The sequence below is a fragment of the Xiphias gladius genome, chromosome 2, assembly GCF_016859285.1.
Source record: "Xiphias gladius isolate SHS-SW01 ecotype Sanya breed wild chromosome 2, ASM1685928v1, whole genome shotgun sequence".
Lineage (NCBI taxonomy): Eukaryota > Metazoa > Chordata > Actinopteri > Istiophoriformes > Xiphiidae > Xiphias > Xiphias gladius.
In genome coordinates, this window is record NC_053401.1 from 15,941,883 (window position 1) to 15,967,250 (window position 25,368).

At 38.7% G+C, this 25,368-nt stretch overlaps 2 protein-coding genes across 8 annotated transcripts in view; one reads left to right on the forward strand and one right to left on the reverse strand.

Annotated features, from left to right (window-relative positions):
• The window catches only part of LOC120803347 (metalloproteinase inhibitor 3-like), a 16,674-nt gene extending 1,104 nt beyond the window's left edge, over positions 1-15,570 (reverse strand). The window contains exons 1-5 of the mRNA XM_040151724.1: positions 15,137-15,570; positions 6,764-6,846; positions 4,392-4,503; positions 2,490-2,611; positions 1-342 (exon numbers count right to left, since the gene is read on the reverse strand). The exon at positions 1-342 is cut by the window's left edge and continues 1,104 nt beyond it. Of these exons, the coding sequence (XP_040007658.1) occupies positions 145-342; positions 2,490-2,611; positions 4,392-4,503; positions 6,764-6,846; positions 15,137-15,266 (645 nt within the window). The 5' untranslated portion in view covers positions 15,267-15,570 and the 3' untranslated portion in view covers positions 1-144. The remainder of the gene's footprint in view (positions 343-2,489; positions 2,612-4,391; positions 4,504-6,763; positions 6,847-15,136) is intronic.
• Positions 1-25,368, forward strand: part of LOC120803323 (synapsin-3-like) — a 114,659-nt gene that overhangs the window by 49,185 nt on the left and 40,106 nt on the right. The window lies entirely within an intron of this gene.

The following is a 25,368-nucleotide window of genomic DNA, read 5'->3' on the forward strand; positions in this document are numbered from 1 at the left end:
TTGTTCTTTTCTCTTTGTTGCCCCTTTAAGGGGGCAGTCACCCAGGCCAGTGAGCTTTAAGAGTTCTGAAATACTCAAGAGATGATCAGGGAAGGGACAGAGTCAGGGAGGCGGCAGCGGGTTTCAGGCAAGATGCACTCAGGTTCAGGGGTCGGTGGCATTGATGGTGGTTTTGTCACGGGTGCTCATGCCCCGGTACCAGCTGCAGTAGCCTTCCTTCTGCTGGATGCAGGCGTAGTGTCGGGACTGGTAGCCGGAATTGCCAAAGTGGGACAGCATGTCCGTCCATAGGCACTCATTCTTTGAGGTCACAAAGCAAGGCAGGTAGCGGCAGGGCTTAATCTACAGACAGAGGTAAAACTAAACCTTTAACCATGAAGCAGGAGAAAAAACAAACAAACTTTGTACTAGCAACAACTAGTGTAGACTCGCTTTTTTTTGTTGTTGTTGTTTTTTGTTTGTTTTTTTTGGCTAAATGGTTGTGTATCTCCTTTACCTTCTTAGTGTAATACATCCTAATATGTTATAAAACTCAGCCCCACCCCTTCCTTGGCTCTTGTTTTCTTAGCATGTCTCTGTAATATTATCTTTTGGTGAACTTTATACCTCCATACTTTAAAAATTAATCCATGTACATATTAAAGTTACATTAACTTTAAAATAATAGTTTGACATTTTGTGAAAAGAGCCTTATTTGTTCTGTTAGCGAGATTAAAATAAAAAGATTAATACCACTGTCATTTTGCAATTAGCTTAGCTAGCATAAAGCCTGGAAAAGAGGAAACAGCTACCCTGGCTCTTACTAGAATTTTTTTAAAACACCTTAAACACTTCCAAACCACTATTTAACAAATTGTAACAAGTTGTTTTTGTTTAAGGTATTAATTAGTGAGCTGGTAAGTGGGTCATTTTAACTTTGGACAGAGGTTACGCTAAAGTAAACTGTTAAACAGTTTATTGGCTCTAGCTTCGGATTTAGCATACAGACGTAAAGGTGGTATTGATAGCTGGACGTTAATCTTAGCAAAAATTGAATAAGCATATTTCTCAAAGTGAATGACATTCCTTTGATGTTGCTGCATGACATATTCAACTTGTTTTCTTGTTGTAACTAGCCTTATTTGGTTTTACCATGCAGTTTCAACAGCAGTGAGTCTACAATCTAGCATACTGTGCAAAGTAGAATTATCTGAATGAGCCATTATTGTATGAAAAATCTCAGAATTGTACAAATGAAGAGTTTGGACCATTAAGGAAAGGAAGTGAGTATAAAATATGATTTGGCTGAAATAGTAAACGGTGAACATGCATTTATAATGTGAAATCTCATCTTTGCTTTTTTGCTTTTCATTTTTTGCCTTCAGTCATTTACTACAGCAGATCAATAGGTCTGGTGTAAAAAAAAAAATCAGCGTTAAATGTAACTAAGTGCAAAACCAGTAAGCGCACACTCTGCTTTAAAGTGTTAAATGAATATCAGAGCCTCTTTCATGCATCACTACTCAAGGATCTCACACAAAGAGCAGCTTCACAGATAAATATGCAGCATGAACTGACAGGAAGATCCACATAAATACTCAGAGAGGCGATAAACGGAAACGCTACGTTTAGTGACAGCAAAGTAGAGTCTTCAGCAGCAAAGGGCTGCACTTATGTGGATGTGAATGCAGCAGCAATTTCAAATCGAAAGTTAGAGGGCATACGTCCCATTTTGGATTTTTTGTTATTTAAACCTGGAGAATCTATCATCCATGGTTCAGAGATATTTGACATAACTTCCTAGTTTGAGTGATTTTAATTATCTGCGGAGAATAACTTTCTAACCGGTACGACATGCATCCTGCTTTCCAGTGCAAGAAATCATCATTTGTGAAGGAATGCGGAAGATGACTGAGTGCATTTTATAAGTGTGATGATGTTTATGCCTGCCTGTGCTTACAGACTCTCACAACTGACGTTTCAATTGATTGATGGCCTACTTGGGATGCCTCTGGGCTGCTGCCATGCACACAGATCACAGTTTACACACACTGGCCCAAACTGAGAACAAATAGGTCTCTGCTAATCCACTTATAGCGATAGGGGATGATCGTGTTAGCAGATGTCAAGGACACTACTGTACAGTAGTTTTTAGTATAAGACTGTTGCTCGCAGTTTCTCTTTGTTGGCTTTTAGTAGTTAAACAGTAGCATTAATGAGCCTGATTTGGTTTGACCCTTCACATATAGAGGGCACCATGATTAATAATATTTTCCTTCTTCCTCAGTAATAAATACTCTGGCAGTTTCATGTTTACTTCTAGTCAGGGGTTAAAGTGGGATTTGGCAGACGGAGGATCCGTATCGTTCCGGACCATTTTAACCTCTTATTTTAGATGTAAAAATGAGGAGTAGTAATCTCTAGCTCCTACTTCTCTTGATCCTTCACCTGCCTCTTCTTCCCTCATCATTCCTGTCCTTGCTGGGCAAGGGTTGCTGGTGTCCACTCACCCTGCAGTTGCAGCCCAGCTGGTAGCGATTGTTGATGCCTTTCTTCTGGGCCAATGAGAGGCGGTCCCACTGCTCATTGAAGTTGCACAGCCCAGTGTAGATCTTTCCATTGTACACTCGACCTGAGGAAGCAAAGACAAGAATGGATAGGTTGACATGTTGAGTCACAAGCTGAAAGTATAAGCTATATTTTCCTTTGAAAAACAACATTTTTGAAGTGCCACTTGGAAACTTGGCAGATTTCTGCTATTATGGGATTCCATATTTCTTACTCGCATTGTACAAGAAGTCAGGGAATCACCAGAGTAAGCAGGATTCATCCTCTGGGGACCATGAATGTTTATACAAAACTTCATGGCAATCTATCCAGTAGTTTTTGAGATATTTCACTCAGGACCAGAGTGATAGCTAATAGCATGAGGACCCACACCAAACAACAAGACCATGACTGCACTCAAGATATTTCGTTATTTGTCTGATTTCATAATCCTTTGCATGTAACATAGGATAATATAAACACACCACTGAAGCAATCCAACTTGTTTATGTATGGTAAGACAATATCATAGAGTAAGCCCATATTATACCAACACCCCTATTTCTGAATATCCAATGTCTATTTTTAGCGCTGGACATTTTGCAGCTCACCGACTCTTAAGAATGGCGCACCACGACGGCCTGCAAGCACTTAGGAACATCATGATTTGTCACTATATGTCTCCTTCACCATGTTGTCACCACACAGGACTTTGACAGCTTACAAATATTTGCCTCTTCAACCCCCCAACCTTCCCATTCGGCCTGCATCCCTGCACTAGGATTACTGGAGGCACTTAAAGGCTTATTATATGATGTTGAGTGTGTGACATGCTCCTAAAATACTAATCAGGGCCAGAGCACTCAAAGCTTGATCAAAGGGGACCCAAGCCGGTCATTTCAAAGGCCTGGTGTGTTTAAATTGCTCATTATGCAGCCCTGATCATACGCAGGACTTATAAAAACAGCCCTGAGAGCAGCGAAAGATGTCAGTGATGTCTCTCGCACCCATGCTCATGCTGCGTAAACATAGCCGTGGCTGCCTGCCAATGCCGTCTTGTTCACTTGCACTGTGGGGTGTAGTTGCAGTATTTTCTAGGTCACACCAAACACCGCAGGGTCCAAAGAAAACTGCACCTCTGTTGGAAAGCAACTCATAAAATGCTTCTGCTGGAAAAAGCCAGTTGCTTCCTGCTAGCTGTTTACAAGTTGTGAGAGTGAAAAAACTGCTTTCTGCTGTTTCTGGCTTGAGAAGCTGAGGTAAATGAATGCAGTTTTTTTTTTTTTTAAAAGGCCCTTGCTTTGCCTACTTGCATGTGGCAAATGGTGGGTTATAAATAAAGAAGTCCTTGGGGAGGAGAGGAGCAGCAGAGAGTAGATTAGGCCTACAACAACACTTAATACTGCTAGCAAGATTCTGGAAGGCCTCTGAAAAGGAACAAGCATTCAGCAGATCTGATTGAAATGGATTTTGTTTTGAGAATTGTGTCATGCTTCGAGTTAAAAGTTCAATTTCCAATTTGGCTTTTTAAAATAAAATGTGGTAGATCCATAATTCCCTTAATCTTAATCAAAAGTCGCACTGCCAGTTATTGCAGTTCCATAAAGTTATGAACTTGCAAGGGACAGATTAGAAAAAGATAAAATAAAAAAATAATGATCAAAATTGAAGCAGCAGAGGCTAATATATTCTCACTTTTAGTCCCCAGTATGGGTAAAGCTCCAAAAACACTGGATCCTACACTTCCCATTCTGCAACTTGTGCATCTTTTGTAAAACCCTATGCCTGGTAAATGCCCACGTCTTTCAAACTCCAAAGGCTAAACGTAAATTAACTTTGATGAAAAACAAAGACCATGAGCTTACCTGTGATCAGGTATTGGTACTTGTTGATGTCAAACTTGACGCCGCAAGAACTCTCAGAGGCGCTTGTGTAAATGTGCTGCACGTGCTGGACTTTGTCAAACCCTTTGTACATCTGTAAGAAATGAGAACTAAAAATGTAATTAAGACCTGAAAGAAATAATAGTGCCATGTTGTACCCCTCACCCTGGCACTGCACCCTTTACTCAATCTCACACATAAATAATGAGGAACGAAAACAGTACGCTGACTTTATCAAATGACATTCCTTAAGGAATGAGTATTAGACTCTGCCCTTACCTAAATCATAGATAACATGATTACTTCCAACTTTAATGTCGTTTGGGCAAGGTAATTGCTAAACCTCAGCTCCATCTAGTCAGCTCAGGTATGCAGAGCCAGAAGACAGTGTTCGCCCTGAGAACTGTTGTGTTTTTTTCAGTGTAATTTATTTGTCTGGAAACCACAGGAAATCCCGGTTTAGATTTGTTGATCCCAGAAAAGCAGAACAAACTGAACAAACTAAGCCCAAAACTGTGGAGGTTTGAGAAAGCCAAAGGCATTCGTCTCATAGGATTTTGTTGAGATTCGGAGGCAGTTGTGTTCTTCATCAACCCACAAGGAAAACCACTGTTTGCAGTATACACCAGCAGACTTCATTACAAACAAATAACCCAAGAGATGCAAAGATCACATCTAATTCCTGAGGATATTCTCTACAGTCGTGATTCGTGTGCTTCACTAACAAGAGGCCACTTAATGCTTTTATTACAAACTGGGATTGTACTGATGCAGTGCATGACTCTGTTAAAAGTCTTCACTCAAAGCGTGGAGTTTGGTTGCGCTGTAATGACTGTAAGCCTGCTAATCCTCTGGCCTGGCTCCTGTCTGAGCAGCAGGCTAATGTCAGCGTCTGTCAGAAATATGCAGCATTATGTGAGAAAATACAGCAAGTGAAGAATGGGCTTTCAGGCTAAGAATCCCAAACTGCTTTTCAGCTATCACACATTGGCTGAGGGGACAGATAGACGGACAGACAGCATCGTAACCAAAGAGTTTATGCAACATCCAGTGTATGAGATTTTATGTGCCCATACTTTTAAATAGGAGACCAAAGAGTATTCTTAAATGAAAGACAAATTATTTTGTTTCTAATTTCATGTTGGTCATTGCAATTTCAGTGCAGTGACCTTCAATCAGAATCACGGGTTGTGACATCTGCTACTCTACCTGGACATGTTGGAAAATGTTCACTCACTATTCAGAAATAAGGCCTATTAAGTAAGGGGCAATAACAAAAACCAAACAAAGAAAAAGTTAGCTAAGGAAATTGCAACCTAAGCAATTATTGGCTGGACTGCAACACCGGGCCAACCCTATAAGGGCCAATGTCCATGACTGTCTGACTGACTGAGTGTGTGATAAAGTTACACCATTGGTCAGCTGAATGCCACATGAATACGAGTTAAAGTTACACCATTGGCCGTTCCTCTTTCAAAATGAATAGCCACTTCTGTTGCTTCATCAGAGGGGTGTTTAGAGGCAGTGTTAACTCCTTAGAGCCTTTGTCGCTAGATTTACCTATTTTTCAGACCCTTTTAGCAACTTTTCTTCACAAAAACATCTAGCGACAAATCTAGCAACTTTTTGGAAAAACCTTAGCTACTTTCCGTAGAAGAGAGTTGCCAGCATTGCCCCACTTGCACAAGATCAGGCTGTCCCTCCACAGGCACACCTCTCTATGCCTCTCATTCAATTGACCGCATAGCAGCTGCACAGACATAAATGAGCTTCTAATTTTCTCTTGGAGTGTAATCATTTGACAAGTAAATATAGGCAAAATCACAGCACAGCCGTTGTCTTTAACTTTTGTGCATGGTGATTTGTCAGATGATGTCGCTGTTATAAAACCAGGATTTCAGCAGTGCAGAGCAGCAGCTTGGCAATGGCTTGGAAGTGACTGCTGGTTAACATGTAGTTATTCAGTCACTTTTTTATACTTGTTCCATTGTCTGACAACAGAAATAGAAAAAAAATTGTAAATAAGAACAGCTTTATTGGGAATTCGGCTGTATTAAAATACTGTATATGTGAGCTCAGAGGGTAGGACAGAAGCAAACAGATAAAGGGCGGTCCAACCACTATTCAGTCTTGTTTCAGTAGGTCCAAGTTCAGAGTTCTGCTACCTAAGCTAAAATGTAACTGACAAGCATGTTCATTCCTCCAACACTGCTCTAGCTTCATAAGTAGCTAACAGACATGAGTCGTATTGATCTTCTCTTCTAATTTACAGTAAATATGTTTCATTAAATGTCGTACAATTTCTTTGAAGCTGAAAGAGGTTCAGTGTCTTGCATGAAGATTGACGGTCTCACCTTCATTTGCTTGACTGTGTAGCACATCGTTCCAAAAGGTCCATCTCTCAGGAGCTTCTTACCCACCACTTTAGCACGAATCACTGTGAAGAGAGGAGACACACTGTCAACCACTTTGAGATGATCAGAACAAACTGTCATACCTTTAGCATGTAACTCCGAGCATTCCTCTCCAAACCATCAAATAACACACTTCCTAATCCAGTAGGAGGAATAAGCAAACCCTGATAAATACCATTTCAGGACCAGGTTGGCACCACAGTTTATCTGATTTTCTGCATTGCTGCTATTTGCCAAGGAGGGCCAGTTGGGTAAAAACACTAAAGAGCCTTATGAGTTTTATACAAACATTTGAAGGAAAGAGCAAGAGGCATTGTCTGTGTTCCACTCAAGATCAAGATTTTTTGGATGACTGCTCATATCCACTCTAAGATAGAACTTGTTACAATCACAAGAAACTTCACATATAGTTTTTAAAGCTTGGTTCTGATTTTGTAGGTTTAGTATTCAGATTAGACTTGGAAAAACGTAACTCCAGTCAGGTTTTTTCTGATTAAAATAAAAAAAATAAAAAAAAACAGAACGAATTCATTTTAGGGAAAAAAGTGCATTGTGTGTCTCCTCTGTTTAAACAGGCTTCCGTCTATATTGGGATCAGGGCTTGAAAAAGATATTATCTGCATGTAGGACCCTCATGTAAAAGCAGGCGAGGTGAAAAGGTTCGGTGGTGACTTTGATTTGTTTGCTTTCACTCATGTTAGAGTAAGGGAGTTTATTGTGGAAGAGCGGGGAGTGTAAAAATTAGTGATAATTTGATCCAGTGAATAGAGTTTAACCAGACCTGTGGGCCCTGCATAAGTTGTCAGTCATCTGTGAAGTTCACCTGCTGCCCATAGCCAGCAGGCCACAGACACAACTTACACTGGCTGTGTTTGTTATTTTCTCCTGGTGGAATTTCCTTGCCACATTTCTTTGGGGGCTCACATTCCCAAAAAAAGGGAAAAAATGAGAAGCCTTTCATTCTTTTCGACTGGCAGAAGAAATGAGGAATGTGGCATCTTCTGTTTGGTATGTATTTGTCTAGCTGTCCCACTTCCAGGCAAATGGTATTGGGCATAAATATAAACTCAAACAGGAAGTTGTACAGCATGACCACCCAAAAGTGGTGATGACCAATTTGTTTTGGACATGAAGACCCTGAAATTCTCAATATAACTCCTAAATACTTATTTTTAGCCACTATGAAGAGATTAAAGTTCAGAAAGTTAGAAAGTTTAGCAGGTAATGTTTACCATGGTCACCATTATAGTTAAGCATGTTAGCAAACAAATATTAGCTAATTAGCGCTGAACACAAAGTGCAGCTGTATTAGACAAAGTGAAATTTTGACCTGATGACAGTTCTAGATAAAAAGGTCAGGAGATCACCAAAGTCATTAGGACTCATCCTCTGGGGACCACGGATACTCGACTAAATATAAATTCTATCTACCCAATAATTGAGATATTTCATTTTGGACCAAAGTTCTGGATGAATGGGCAAAATCCATTCCTAAAGCTACCTGTTAGCATGACTAAAAATCCTATTATACTTATTAATAACTCATGTTCCACTGGTGTTCTTGTTGAAATCATTTTTATTCAAAAGTCAAACTATTGTTCCATGTAGAGAAAAAAGAATATTCTATCTGTATTAATCCATGTTACCAAGTTAGGCAATTAAGGCACTGCAAGGGAGAGGAGTGCCAAATCTGCTATGTAGTTTAGGATTGGGCAACATGGATTTAAATTGAATATATTTAAACTAACTCCTAGTTATTTTTCATTCCTTTGAAATCGAATTTTTCAGTGAATGTCCCAGCCTCAATGAGCCAATCATCTATTCAAAATGCACTACTAAAGAACTTCAAAATGGAAAAAGCTTTCAAATTGCAAGTGACGTAACACTTCTCCTTTTCAGTAGAGCTTGTAGGTGATTTTTTTCACCTGCCAGCACTGTAGTATCACTCACTGACTTTCACTGACAACTTTTCAAGCATCACACAACCAAGGAAAATTTAGCTCATTTCAGACCTTTTGGTAATAAAGTTCTGTACTGACTCCCTATCTGCCCTCCCCTTTCACCATAACTTGCTGCAGAACATTTGATTAATTAATCTGTCATCTCTTTTACTATAAGCCCAAGAGTGCTACTACTTGATCGACCTTTGATAAAAGTACCCAAATGCTGTTTGAAAAAACATTTGCTTCTACAATTACAGAGGAACCTGGGCACAATTTCAAAGGAATGTGCGAATACTGCCATTATTTTAAAGTGTCATCCCAAATCCTAGTTTCTTAGGCCCTGACTTCAAAACCAGCCCTGAGGAGAAACAAATGTTCATGTTTCAAGGGCCACAGGTCAGCTAATTCAACTGAAGTACATCCAGATAGGACCCCTCTTGTTGGGCTGCCGTCCAATATCTATATATATCTATATCTATAGATATAGAGATATAGATATAGATACCAATATATATACTGATTTCTTAAAAAAAAAATAAAAAAAATAAAAAATTCAGTTCGACTTTCAGCCTTTTGCTATATGGCTAAAATTTAAGGCTAAAAAAGGTACCAACTGGGTCACATGGCCCGGATTATAACCCAGAAGATAATATACTTGAGTCAGCTACTCTATACTGTAATGTAAGAGTCCCTCTCCTTATTACTTTTCCAAGCATATGGAATTACAGGCCAGCGTCGTGATGCACAAGGATTAATCTTCTGTAGAGCATCTGACATACATTCTCAAGAGTGGGAGGCTTTTTTCAATAAGAGAGGTAACCAGGGTCTAACAAAAAAGACAAAGACTAATTGAATCCTTTTTTCACTCAGTATCTCTTGCCTAAAGTAGGGGATTACACAAGTGTGAATGCAAATGCTAAATCTTAAGGTTAGCGTGTAATTTAGTTAAACATTTACTTCAGCCTACGTACAATGTGGCAAACTGCAGTCATGACAAGAATAAGGTGACTCATTTGTGTTTGTGTGTGTGTGTGTGAGGGAGAAAAAGAAAGTGAGGTGACGCAGATTTTATTATAAGTGCAAAGTGGTCCAAGTTTGAGGAGGCGAGTGGGAGGAAGAGGAATTCTCAGGACGACGCACGACCTCACTCAAAAATAAACACTGAAACTGAATCCCTGCTGTATAACTTTGTGTCAGCTGGAAAACGCTGTAGAATAAAGTCTGTAATGTCCACTTTCTGGTTGGTGAAAGGCAGCTTATGAAGCAGTGAGTTTTCATCACTATCTCTGATGCTATGGTGGTTTGTTTGTGTCACAACAGGGAATGTTTTGAGTAACTGAATTTTTTACATTTACCAAAGGTTTTAATGAAACAGCCTTTAAATTTGGTCTGATTCGAAGTGACCATGTACCAACTGATGAAATTATTGCAGTGTAAAAGTACCACAAGTAGCAATGAGTAATTAGGTTAGAAAACTGACTCAGTAATTTCAATTGCACCGGTACCTAGCTAAAGTTTGCTAACATCAGCTAGAAGTCTCCAAATTAGTGAGTATCCATGAATGCCCTGTAGAAAGAGAGTAACAAACAACACCTGAAGCTCTATCAGTTGGCTTAGCGTTATCTGTGCTTCTGCAGTGCCTGCTTTCATATCTTTCACTTGCTCTTTATATCTTTCTCACTCACTCTCTTTGCTGTGTATCTTGCTCACTAGCTACATAAATGTCAATATTTAAAAGAAAATTCCCATCGGTAGTTGGATTTCTGCTTGAATTATCCAGTATGCTGCTTTCTGTTACTGCTATTGTAAAAATCTGACTTCAGTTTTTGACAGTCAGAGGCTACAGTAGATAAAAGTGATGTTCCAGGGTCAAATATTTCCTGTTACTTTTGTTGTACTTTCAGTAAAGATAATAGAATACTCAGTAACACCTTTACAAGTACAACTGAAGATGATTAAATCATTGCTTTATGGTGTATTAATCATTGTATTTTCATGAGCGTGTGCTGGGCAGTTGTCCATCACCCCAGAGCTTGCCTCCTGTTTAAAACAGTGAATGCCGGAGCAGCTGTGTAGTCATTAGAGAAGGGAGGGACGGCTGGGGATTTGATACACCTGGCCCAAGGGACGAGATTCTCAAGCTTGTATTGAATCTAGAACCTTTGACATCTCATCATATTTTAACTCACTTTTGGGAAAACTATGGATATCTGATCCAAGCTGACATAATGCATCTCATAACAGAAGTCCTGGCTTCGCTCAGGTTATCATCAGTTGACATGCAGATGAGGAGGTGGAGAGCAGTTGACAGAGGGAGTATTGATTCAACAACATAACTCATTAATTGGAGGATGAGGGTGTATTGGTACCAGGAGAGGTCAAAGTTTACTTCTGGGCCTCTAATCTTGCTTTTGAAGGAAAAATAAGTACTGCTCATTTCCCCTTTTGAATGGCCTGCTTTAACCCAGATGCCTAATAGCAGCCAACTAGGTCTCTGCACAAGAAAGCACCCAGGTCACTGTATTGTGCTCAGGTATGTGGCAGGGAAGTCTGACAGAATGGGTCTAACCTGATTAGAAAATAGTTTATTATGGAGGATATCCCACTTACAGTCAGCCAAATACAAAACCACAAAAATGACAATTTATCAGCAAATTTTCAAAATGGTAACCAACAATATGACTCAAATGCATTTCAGGTCTGTCAAACATACCACCATCAAAGCAGAGGGAACGGCAGACACTAGAAACTTAACTAGAAACTACAGTTGCCTGTTCTTAGAGCACTTTCATGATCTGAAATATTTAACTTTGTTAAATAAAGGGAGACAATAACAATAACCCAATTTCCAACCCTTTAACCTAATTGCGATTCATCCAGTGGCATGCCTATGAGTGATTATGGGTCATAGTCAAGAAAACAAGAGTAAAGTACTTTGAACATGACTACGGGTTTTAAATTGGGAAGATTCAGGCCTGTTGCCTTTGATGTCGATGGTGAGAATTACAGGGTTTCTCCCTTGTGGCATCAGCTTTCCAACCCAACACTTTTGTTTTTCACATCTTCATGTTTTATCAATGCTTGGTGACACAAGCAGAAATGCAGGTTTTGGTCTAAGGTAATAGAGGAAGACAGTAAATTATAGAATGAAACAGTATGATCCCATTTCAGATAAGTTTTTCATCCCTGTGGTATCTGAGATGTTTGTTTTAACAAAATTGCAACGCCTGACATTTAACATGTCAAGGATGTCATTAGCTATACATCAAAAAATTACAACATTGCCTAAACTGGATCATATCAAACCATTCGGGCTTCCTGTGTAAATCTCAAAAGTCTGGATTTTTTAAATGCCAGTTTAAAAAAGTACAGAATTCATGACTATCCTAACTTTGACTTAATATGCAATACGACTAAATATGACCCAGATTAAAGAATGTGATTAGCAGTTACCTTTGTGCTCTGCATCCAGCTTCTGTTCTAGAAGTGTTTCTCAGATGGACTGCAAGAATTCAAAGCACACTTAGGGCTAATCTAACCTTGGAAATTGGATTAATGGGGCTCACAATTGATCATTGCACCCATTGAAGTAAGTCCCAGATTCTGTACTGGCAAGTCTCAGTGCGTGTTGACATCATGAGCTATCTGAAGATTTGAAGGACTATGAAAGGCATCGCTTGAGTGTTTGGGCAAGCGGCATTTTCACTCAATCCAAATGGGTCATCTGGCTGAAGACGCACTCTCAGGCCTGGTGATCTCGGGTTACTAAGAGAGACAGAGTGGCCCTTTTGGGTCTTTAAAGTCACAATATCTGGGTCCTATTTTAGGTGCTCCCTCCTACAAAGAACCAGTCCTTCACTTCCTCCCCTCTAAGCTCTGCAAAGGATTTGCCATAGCATCATTGTGAGTTCCCACCCATGTCAAAACTAAAAGAAGTAATTTATGCCAAAAAAGATGTACTAGTTGTGCTCTCCAAATTTGAGCAAAAGAAGTTCACAGTCAAATTTAACAGATCCTTCAAAAACGGAAAGCCTTGTAGAGTGATTATAATGTATTGAGTCTAGAAACAGAACATTGCTAATTAAATGGCATTTTGAAGGCATGTTGTGTCATTACTGTAAAGTATTTCTTCTTGTTGTGGAGGGATAATTCAAAAGTGTAATTAAATGGGAGATCAGTTAGGGAGAGAAAGACATTTTTTATGTCATGGAAGGGTGATGGGGCAAGACTATTCACACTAAATATTAAGTTGCAGCCAACAGTCAGTTAGCTTAGCTTAACATAAAGAGTGGAAATGGGGAAAACAGCTAGCTTGGCTCTTTCTAGAGGCAACAAACTCCACCGACCAGCTCACCAATTAAAACATTAAAGAAATTGGATACAAATTGTTAATTTGTCATTCAGAGATACTAAAAGTATTTTTTTTTTTTCTGGACCGAACCGGGCTAACTGTTTCACCATTTTCAATTTGTTTGTTTTTTTGCCAGCTAAGTGTACAGCCATGAGAGTGGTGTCAGTCTCCTCATCTAACTCTCGCTAAGAAAAACAAATCTAAGCTCACTAAAAGTTACATCTTGTTTGTTTAATTTGCACAAAAGAAAAAGTATGAAACCTAGCTAATTTTAGTCTAGCTTAGCTCTAGCTTCATATGCAGCATACAGACATTGGTGATCTCAATTGTCTCCTCTAAGGAATTAAATTTGGAAAAAAACTACAAAAAATATTTGTTGCCGTGATTTTGAAGGTGCATTTAACATTAAAAAGTCTTAGAGCATTTATCATCACTATCAGCCTCTACTAGTCACCAGTAGTAAATGCAATATCATTATAAGTGACATCTGAGTGTGTATGTGTTTGTACAAGTGTTGCTGCAGAAACTAGGAGTTCCCTTGTAACATGTTAGTTGACACTACACGACAGGGTGAACAAATGGGCTACACACGTGTGTGTGTGTGTGTGTGTGTGTGTGTGTGTGTGTGTGTGTGTGTGTGTGTGTGTGTGTGCGCTTTGTTTAGACTGAATGATCATTGTTTGATTCTGTGTCAGGTTTTTTAGAGCTGCATGATGGTTTCACATTTTGGGGTTAAATGATAATGAAGCAAAATATCAGCTGCACTCAAAAACGCCATTAGCTGCTGCCTTTGCAAATGAGTGTGTATGTGTGTGTGTGTGTGTGTGTGTGTGTGTGTGTGTGTGTGTGTGTGTGTGTGTGTGTGTGTGTGTGTGTGTGAGAAAGAAGAAATCAACTATACTCCTGTCTCACAACCTGTTGAAACTCTCAACCCAAAAACACCGTCTCTGCCTACAGGGCAGATCAGATACTCCTCAGGTCTTTCCCAGTGTTATCTAAAAACACAGGTCAGGTTGGAGTTGCGTTCCAGCCCAAGCCAGATCCCAAGTTCATATTATTTTGGGTAGTCAAAGAAAGCAAAACCAGGCCAGGCAGTAAAACAAGTTATGTAAACCTCCTCGGCCTGCTGTTTGTGAACCAGAGGCTGGGTATATCTGAGCTACAACAGGGTGGTTGTTTGACAGAAATACCAGGCTGTGAAGAAAAATAAGGAGAATTTGAGACATTTCAGATGACTTAGATGACACATTTTTAGGTGGTTGAAAGTGCTCTGCATTAGTAAAAAGATATCACAAACAAGATTTTACCATACTGAGTAAGGGACATTCATCCAGAGAGAAAAGAAAAGAAAAAAAAAACTCATAAACTGATCAGAGGGCAGAGTGGCTCTGGAAGTTACACAAAGTGACATGTTTCACTTATGTTTGAGACCTTGCATTGCTCTACAGCTACAGCTGTGCACTCTCAGTTTCTAAATTGAAACTGAGAGTGCTTCCCACATATAAACAGGTTGAATATGAAGTGAAGTGAATCAGGTGGAGAAATTAATATGCCGCTGATTCCCAAACCGCCTCATCAGTTTGAGTCATTTTGAGATAAAGCACAGGAATGCTGAGGAACTCTTAAGTTGGGGTAATAGCTGTCACTTTAATAAGCATCAGTGGTGTCCTCTGACCTAAAACTACCTTAGTTTGTTCTATTACAAGATATTTCCATTAAACAGTGAAAATTACAAAAAACAGAAGTAGTAATTCTGGTGAAAACATTTTTGTGAATTTGAAAAAAAAAGTTCTGAACTGCTATTTATTTTTGTTTCAAATATACTCAAAAGAGAGACTTGGCCGAAAACAAGCTTTACTGACTTACGTGCATACAGTAAACTGATCGCAAGGCAGTCCTCTCTCTTGTATTTACCGACAGGCAGCACTTTTATCTGAACATCTGCTCTCGGTACAGGGTTTAAAATGAAAATAAGCCTATTTACAGCAGTAAAACGGGTCGACGTGATCCGTCACTCACCTATCTCGGAGTTACAGTATGCGTCTTGCGGGTGAGACAGGGCACACGAGCAACCCTCCGTGAGTTGGTTTACATGCAGGCTGCTGAAGACAAACAGCAGGCTGATGAGGTTTTGGTACACGGGCTTCATTTCTCCAAACTTTCCCACTCCTCTCCGCTTTTGCTGGAATAAACTCAATGGAGTCCTACTGGATCCGCTGAGTTCTCCGCACACCGGCTACTGTAGTTGTAGTAGGCTCTGTGAATAATGTCCAATCTCTCCTCTGCTTGTTGTAGTTTTTGCTTCTCTCCTCTGCTTGTTGTCGTTGTTGCTTCTCTCCTCTACTTGTTGTCGTTGTTGCTTCTCTCCTCTGCTTGTTGCCGTTGTTGCTTCTCTCCTCGCTTGAGCGTTTCCCTGATCCTGTACAGAAGTACAGCGGTACATATAGCGCGCCGGCGAGACGTTCACGCCTCTCAATGCTTCTGCAGCTCGCATGCGGGTCGGCCAATCAGCGGCCGGGGATGCCCTTAGTAATCACAGACACGATGACTTACTGGAACTCTACCCTGCTTCGTCTTAAATTCCTAGACCGACAGGAAAAAAAACAGTATATTTCTATTTCAGTATATAGGTGTACAGAAATATATAAGGGTAAAAAAGAGAAATGTGCTTGGTCATATTTTCCTACACAGACAGACAAGGAAAAAAAAGTGACAAGAGGCAGAAAGACTGAAAAATTGTTATGAGAATGGTTTGACATAGGCTACAGCGAACTTAAAAGAAGTACAGAGAAATACACATGACCGAAAAATCGTATTATAAAAAATATTACTAATTGGTATTAAACTGGAAAATAGGCCATATTTAGGTCACGTATGATTGGCTAGAAGGTGGTGAAGAACTGACCTTTATCTAATAGATAGATAGATAGGTAGATAGATAGATTTGCAGTTATATTAATCAGTATAGATTAGATTAATTATTTTCCTGATTAATTATTTGGTTGATCTGTTAATTGGTTAATTGATTAATTGTATGAGCTTTAATACATTTTGAACCATGGAAACACGTTTTTCCCTCTAACTACAAAAAAATTAATGCAAAATATTGGCTGATTTATTCTTTTTCCCCTTGCTCACTTCCGATCCAGGAGTCTCAGTTTATCATCCTGTCCCCCACCTGACGCACCCTTAATTAGTAATACCTAATGTCTATTGAATACAGGATGCAGCCAGATTCCTTCAGTCTGCATTAACAATCAGAGGCAACCAGTTGACTGTTCATCCCTAGACAGTGAAAAACAATAGCTGTCAAGGCAAATGAAGGCTTAAGTTTTCTATGAGACATTTGTTGCCATCATTGTAAGTGGATTTGATGTTTTTTTTTACATTAGTTAATTATCAAATCACTGAGCCTAAAGTAAAGACATTTGAGTACTACCTGTGGCTGCTTACAATATGTGGCCTTGCAGACAGCACACGCTCTTCCTTTTGGTCAGATTTTATTCTGAAATGGCTTCACTCAAGTTACTTGCAGGGCACTGTCAGTCAAATTAGCCAATTAAAGTCTTTTTTCCATCCTCCCTCCTGACTTTGTTCATGGACCGGAGTGGAGCTGTGTTATCACTGCAGAGGCTTATCTGCAGAGACTGACGGACCTATGTTAAGAGTTGCAGCCACTCACCAAACCATAAATAATCAGGTCAGGGAACTCCGTTAACGTAACCGTTAATGTGCCTTCATTAATAGTTGTCTCAGTTCAAAGAAACTTGCATGGCCAGATAAAGATTTTATTTTGTGCTTAGCATGGCACTGATAAGCTTGTGCTTCAGATATCTGTTTTAAAAGTGAGTTTAATTTCATAATAACAGTCGGAAAAGGTGACTGCGTTTCTCATTAGTTTGATATTCGGAAAATCAAGTCGTCTTTGGCCACTTAATCTTAGAATATAAGATAAGTAAGATTAACTTGAGCTATGGTAATAGGAAACCAAACAGGATTTATTGCTTAGACTAAAACAATAGTTTCCACTCACCTTTCATCCATGATGCAGACTCACAGCAAGAATTCATTATCCAATTAGTTTTTGTCATTTCACTATTACCTAGAAAATAAGCCAGTGTTTGTTGAGCAGTACATTCAGGTATAATACATCCACACATTTCTGGTTGCATTTCATTTACCATCTGTCGAAAAACCTCATCATGTTTTATCAGAGGTACGGTCTAATATTAAGGACCAGAGCAAGTTGAATGGCTGTAACAGCCCCAACAGACATAAGCAGAAACACAGCAGCTTCATAGCTGTAGTTAACCATTGATAATGCCCAGTCAGATATTATTTCAGCCCCTAACCTAAAGTCTGCATAACAGATTTGTGACATTCCTTAGTTAGACAGTGGATTAGCATACATGATAGGTGGATTTAAATTTTTTATACCCAAAAGAGGCAATGAAAACAGGAAGATTCAGAGTAATGGGAAGTCACAGGGAGGTTGGTGAAGACAGGAATTCACTTGGGCAATATTACATATGACTTCACTCATATATAAAGAGGTAAAATAGTCCAGCATTCCTAACATATATCCCAAAGATAACAACTTGAGTCAAGCCAAGAGAAGGAAATTAACCTTATTGGCATACCACCCCATGAAAAGACCAAAACCAACAATTAATTGATCCTGCTAACAAGTATTGTCTAAGTAGATAAAGTCTGATATATCTTATTCCTCTGTGCCATAGAGCTCCACTCAGGGCACAGACAGAGTAGGGAAGTCAGAAAGTGCTGGGAGTTGGATTGATATATTATTGGTTTTGCCCTTATTAAGAAATTTGTTGACAATAAGAAAAAAGAAACTGGAATAACACCAAACTAATCATTTAAAAGGGAAATTTGTTCAAAAAATAAGAGATGTATAGGTAAGTGACTGTATTTTGTGTCTCTGCATCCATTAACATTTTGTTTATTCCGATTGATAATTGCCCAGATGTATACTATGTGTCATATTTAGATCACCTATAGCTACAGTGTAGCGGTTCACTGATATACATGTACATCAGTGATGAAAAAAAAAAAACATCAACAGATCTCAGTCTGTCAATATCATTGTCAACCCTAAGAATCCATGAGCAGTTACCTCTTTCTACAGCAGTAATTAATGCACCAGAAATCCATTCTGACAATTTGAGCTCTCACAAGAACATAAAATTGATAAGAGGGCAATGGAGCTACATATAATTTATTGTTCTCTATTTTATGCTTTTAGCCATGCTAGAGAAACACACATGACCGAAAAATAATATTATAAAAAATATTATTAATTTGTATTAAACTGGAAAATAGGTCATATTTAGGTCACGTATGATTGGCTAGAAGGTTGTGAAGAACTGACCTTTATCTAATAGATAGATAGATAGGTAGATATATAGATCTGCAGTGTTAGATTAATATCCTAATTATTTTCCTGATTAATTATTTGGTCTATAAAATGCTGGAAAATCGTGACAAATACCTATCACAATTTACAAAAAAAAAATAAAATAAAAAATGTTGCAGATGAAATTTTTGTTGATCAGTTAATTGATTAATTGTATCAGCTTTAATACATTTTGAAACATGGAAACACATTTTTCCCTCTAACTACAAGAAAAAATAATTCAAAATATTGGCTGATTTATTCTTTCTTTTTTTTTTTTTTGTTAAAAGCATTTTCCCCTTGCTAACTTTCGATCCGGGAGTCTCAAAAATAAAAATAATATAAAAATATTGGCTGATTAATCCGTTGGATAGATTGCCAAGTAGACCCCAAATGGGTGTATGGTCGTATCTTTCCCAAACAACAGATTGTATTGACTTTGTGATCCCCTAATTACCCATCTCATACCACTGGCAGGTCAAATTTTTCACTCATCTAGTGAAATAGCTCAACAACTAAAAGTTGGATTGGCACAAAATTTTGTACAGCTGTTCATAGTTTGCAGATAACTTGCTTATCCCCTGACCTTTTCTCTAGCATCACCATAAGGTTCACATTTGTGATTTTGAGGGAAATTTTTTGACAACTATCGGATAGGTTGCTATGAAATTTGGTACAGGATCCCCTCAGGATAAACTTCAATAACTTGGATGATCTTGGGGCTAATTTGACTGCCATCATCAGGTCAGAGTTGTAATTTGTATAATACTTTGGTTTGTGACCAAATACCTGCAAAACTAACTGAGCTGTACTTCATGTTTCATGCTAACTAGCAGATGTTAGCACGCTCACACTCTAAGATGGTGAATCTGGTAAATATTACCTGCTACACGTCACCATGTTAACATTGCCACTGTGAGCAATTAGTTAGTGGGTTGATGTTAGCATTTAGCTTAGTTGAAAAAGGAGAGCTGCTCACCATACAGTATGTGTGAGGGTTCAGACCATTAAATCGCGGATGACTTATATGCGAATATGAATGCTCTGCTTTAACTTTACTATCAGAAATGGACCAAGATAAAATGGAAGACAGTCTGTGGAATATTGTAGCTGGGTTTGTCTCTCACAGCTTGTCAATATAACTTGATTCACACTGAAAAAAAAACAACAAAGTCAGGACCTCCTGGAAATAATGTTGCCAAACTAGGTCAACATACTGTAGGCATAATGCAAAGCAAAGTAAATTTTATTTGAAAAAATTCCAATTGTAAAAAAAGGACTATTTTTAGGCTGGGGGAGCAGACAACAACATTGTATATCGGAGGTCTTTAAAGCCTGCAAGGTGTTGGGTTGACAAAAGAGAACAGAGTGGTGACTCAGAAGAAATACCTTTCATCTGACTGACAAGCTGGCAAAGAGAGAGAGGAAGAAGCAAAACTTGAAAAGATAGCACTGCCAGGAGCGACAGTCATCAAAGGAGAGCATTCAACCCTGACTCACGTGGCCCTGTTGCACAGACCACATGCCATTCAAGTTTAGTCGGTTGGACAGTATAACCCCTGCTCTGCTGCTCTGTGCAATGAGGAGGATGGGTAGCGGAAGTTGTGTCACAGGACGAAAACAGTAATTGGATGTTTCAGTTGCAAAGAGCATTGAGCTCAGTTCTAAGGTCGAGAGGATGATTTGGGATCTTGTGGTTTGGCGATGGATCTCTCTCCATCTTCTTGGGTGGCTGCTTTGGCAGGAGGGAAACACCTGTAGTCCACTGAATGGAATACTGACCCTCTGATGAGGTACTTTTTAATGTGATTTTGGATAGGGCAGTGCAATTTCATAATATAATAATCACAGAATTTTGTTCATTCACTAAGGTTGAATCATATCACACTGAAGTGTTTATCAAAGTTTTCAGTGTATGTACAGCAAAAGTTCCATTCTGGAACAAATTACCGCAGAACTTACTACTCTTTCTTGCCAGCTTAATTTGTGTAGATTTGGCACAGCCACCAATAAATCACACTTTGGTTTGGCCTGAGGTGACTTTAAAGCAACATTAATTGTTTTTTGTTGTTTTGTATTTGTTATTATTTGTTTGGTTGTTGGTCACTTTTGGGCAGCAAAACAAACTATAAACAAAACATTGACACATTATCACTTTATAAATTTGGTTTGACAAAGGTAATGGCAAACATTTGCCTATTTACACATGCAGCAGAAACAGAGCAACATTAGTAGTCCTTTGGAGCTGTGTGTCCAGCCACTCAACAAATGTCTAATATTCATTCTACTTCTAGCTCCTATTTAGTGTCAACTCCAACTCCTGAGGGAAATATCTGGCACTTAAGCTGCTAAATGCGCCACTATGTTCACCAGCTAGTTGCTAACTTTGAATGTCTGCTGTTTGGTGCTCGGCAGGGAGCATGCAGTCAGGTTATCAGGGCTGCGTGAAACTGCCGAAAATTAGGTCAATGAAGCGGTAAGAGTGAACCAAAACAGTAAGTTGCAGGCAGTAAAACCAAAACAATGAGCTGAAAGATACTAAAATGCAACATAGGCCTGAAAAGAGTTGCATTTGGGTAAAAATTGTGTGTGGGTTGGACAGTATGGGCACCCCCTGGCACATTACCCATAGTGATAATGACCTATGTTAATAATTAAAAATAATAATGATAATAAAAATAATAATAATTAAAAATATTCATTAGTGCAGCTTAAATGTAATTTTGCTTTTTTTTTTTAGGTTCACATACACAAATTATAAGGAAGGAAATACGTTTTTTATACATACAGTTAAGAACTATTATTTGGTGCCAAAAGAATATTTTTCTTAACTGCCCAGAAGATGCTTAACTCCGTGTCTGTCGAGCCAGTAATTTAAATTTAAAGTCACGCTGACTACACAAAAAGCGGTGGTTTTGGACTGTGTTTACCCAACACAACAGTGGACTAGTAGAAGGAAGTTCGAGCCTCTTTACTTCAGATATCTCCTTTCTCCCTATCTTTGTTGCTTTTATCTGAATATTGCTCAGTATCTGAAAGCTGTCAGTTCAGTGAAATATTGGTTGTTTGGGTGGCTTTCTCATCCCCCACCCTCCCAGTAGATAGGAAGTAATATCAAGGCCTAGTGGCACTTTCATTAGCAATTCAGTGTATCCATTCCACTGAGCTTTTCAGCAGAAGCTCACCGGTTTCCAACTCCAGCATGTCTATCATCTGATGTAGAGTTAAGACATCAGAGAAGGAAACACAAACATGGCCTTGACCAATAAACCCTTCTCACAATGGGACTCTCCCTGCAATAAAATACGATCACTGGTCAGTAACTTCCTACTCAGGCGGGCGAAATGCAACCACAGTGCTTACTGCTCAGACACAGGCTCCCCTGATGTACTCTCCTTTACATATTTGGTGTGTGTGCGGTCAGGAAATCTCACAAAATGACTATGTTGTATTACTGCATGAGACAATGAGACACCAGGCCTAACCATAAACACAGGCATATGACAGCATGGAAATAGCTTTCAGGAATTCCTTAAAGTTGAGAGAATGCCTAAACCATGGCTGATGCTGAGCACAGTAAAAAAAAAAAAATTGTCTGTTTGGTTTGGTCATGTAATGCTTTTCTCTTACAAAATTGCTCCCAAACTAGGTCATCATAGCAACAATCTGTGACATTTTTATGAAAATAAACATAAATATTAAAAAAAAATCATGTTTTTACAACTGCACCTATTCTTTGAGAAGTCAGAATGAAAAGCAAAATTAATGATGCAGAAAGATTTGCGTCTTGGTGTCAAAGTTGAATTATACTGGGAAAAAAAGAAAAAGGAGAGAGAAATCAATGATTTTATGTATAAAAATTGATACTCTCAAAATGTGTTATAAAGGCTAATGTTTCAATCATAGAATCATCATTAGCATAATACAGTAAAATGCTTACACATCACAATATTTAAAGCACTTAAAGCGGCACTAATCACAAATGTATATATTATCAATGAGTTTAATGACTGCTTAATGTGGGAGGTGTCACTCACAGTGATGAACCCACAGAGAATTATCATCCAACTCTACAGTTCTCCTCAACCCTATGGAGCATTTTGGCATGTTTCAGGTAATTGTTTTGCTTTTACAACCCGCAACTTTACTGTTTTGGTTCACTTTCATGCTCTCATTAATTTCTTTTTCAGGAGCAGCAGACAGATGTTTTAAGTGCAAAAAACTCAGATGAACCATCTATACACTAATGGCCCAGCACCAAATGGCTAGCAAGGCAAATTTAGCAACTAGCTTGTGAAAGTAGTGGGGCATTTAGCATCTAAAGTTCTTTCCTTCAAGACTTGGTGAAGAAAAAAACAAAGCTAAGAGGAGAGTGAATATTAGGTGGACAGATGCTAATGTTGCTCTCTGTTGTGTTACCATGTTCGACTGCCCCCGAAATTGCCAACAAAATCAATAAATGCTGTTTAAAATAAGTACAAAGTTTTCAAACGCATCTGGTATTGGCTGAGGATAATGTATTTTCTCTGCTTAAAGTTGAGTTCACACTGAATTTCGCTGTTCTTACAGTTCTCTGCTGTTGTGAGATCCAACTGCTAACACCAAAATGCTAGCTAGCCATTCCCCTCCAGCTAGCACAAGCAACCTTTTGTGTTTGACAAACTGAGCTGAAGAAAGTGTACCACTATACCCCTCAATCGTACCTCATCAGCAAAAACACTCAAGGACATTTACATTTTTGGTCACACAGTTTTATTGACTTGTAGGAATCCAGTGCATAAGCAGTGATGGGCTCTTAAAAAGGTGTAAATTGTAAGCATAACCTGTTTATCAGAGAGCTACTTTAATTATTTTGAGAAAAGAGCACAAACTGAGAAGTGTTTTTACCAATGTTGTTTCCCTTTAAACCAATGTGTTATTTATTTTTTAAGTATCGTATTGTTCCCTATTAACTGCCTAAGTAGAGTTTATCTGTACTAGATAGTAAATTGTTTCAGTTTTTTCTGCTCAGAAAACTGTAAAAAGCAAGTGTTTCCCAGAAACCTTAGCAGGGAAGGTGTGTGTGGGAGAAGGAGAGAGAAAGTTAATTTGGGAAAGTTTGTCAAGTGAGTCATCAGCAGGTCAGAGTTCAAGGGTGTTAACAGACGGTCCACAGGACGCTGACGTCACACACTTGGAGGGTGGAGGGACTCAGGCAGGTTTAAATTTAGAAATTACATCACACTGTCAGGACACCCCAGTCAAATTTTTCCCATTGTCCAAGCATATGTAGTTTCATTCCAAAGCCACTTAATGAGTCACTGTTTTAAGAATGAATCATCTGAACTTTGCTTAAGGACAGTTATTATTTAAAGAATAGTATTGTTTCTGTGTTTCTGTGGGAAACATTTCAACAAAAACCAACAGAATCCTCTGAGTTCTGTGGATAATGACATAATACAAGCAACATTTAAATGACATATTCTGTTGGAGCTCTTTAAAGTAGGTTATGACATGCCACAATGCTCAACCAGTTGTTGCTGTACATTTTGGTCTATTCTTTTCAATTTTGGGTATAGCATAGAGTGTATGTAAAGATAAATGGGCCTCTGTGTCTCTACTACAATGGAATTTGATGTTTTAAAGCTTCGGTAAACAGCATTTTATATATTAATTATGGGTCAAATTACTTATATGAAAGGTGTCACTCGTAGTAACAAATCCACGGATAATTCTCACCCAACACTGCAATTTCAACTCAGTTCTACAGAGTGTTTTACCATCTTTAAGGAAACTGTTTCGGTTTTACAGCCACCTTCTTTTATGGTTTGGTTAAAGCCTTACATTTCTAATCAAACTCATTTGTAGCCGCTGTGGGAATTTTATGCAAAAAAGCAAAAAACTACCTGTCCAGCAGCAGACAAAATTAGCAACTAGCTGAGAGCATTTAGCAAATAAAGTGTCAGATATTTGCCTCAGAAGTTGGTGGAGAACAAAACATAGCTAAAAGTAGGGTAAATTTTGGACTTTATAAGTTGCTGGTGTTTCAATGCTGTGTTTACATCTTGTCACACTGCCTCCAAGAGACCAAAAAATATATTCATTCAGGTTTAAGATCAGTGGTTGGCAATTTTGTTTGTTGTTTGTTGTAACCACTTTAAATCTATAATGTCCACTTGTGATCCTTTATTACAGGCTGTGGCCTTAGCATAGATGTGAGTTGCGAGCAGTTCAACTAAAGAGTGATTTTTCTTTTTCAGATGGTTTAGTTCAAAGGATTTTATTTTAAATGTCCTGAAAAGGTTAAAGTTCCCCTTTTTTCCTGTGGAGAAAAAAAGTTTGAAAAAATGAACTTTGTGGAACAAAAATATACTGTGTTATTTTTTCTTATTCTTTTAATTATCTTGTGACCCCTTAGGTTTGTCTAGGGATCTCTTGGGGGGCCTTGAGTCCCAGGTTGGGAGCCACAGTTTTAGATTTTTTGTTGACATGTGTCCTCATTTGCTAGGTTGTCTACAAAAAGAAAAGAAAATACACCAATCTCAATGGAGAGATCCCACATACTCCAACAATATTTGTTTTGAGCTATGATAAACTCTTGTTGCTAGAACTCCCTTTGAAAGTTAGTCTTTTGGATGTCTCAGTCTTTCTGTGGGTAGTGATGAACCTTCCCCTGGCTGAGACCAGAGGGTGTGGGTTTTGTTGACCATAGCTAACCATGATTTGCTGTACAAACCAGAGCAGGAGGTAAGTCATAACAGATTTATTTTTATGGCTGGAATCCCCCATTAAGCAGACATGAGACTGTACACAAACATTTATGCACTGTATGGAAACAGTCACATTACACAATTATTTT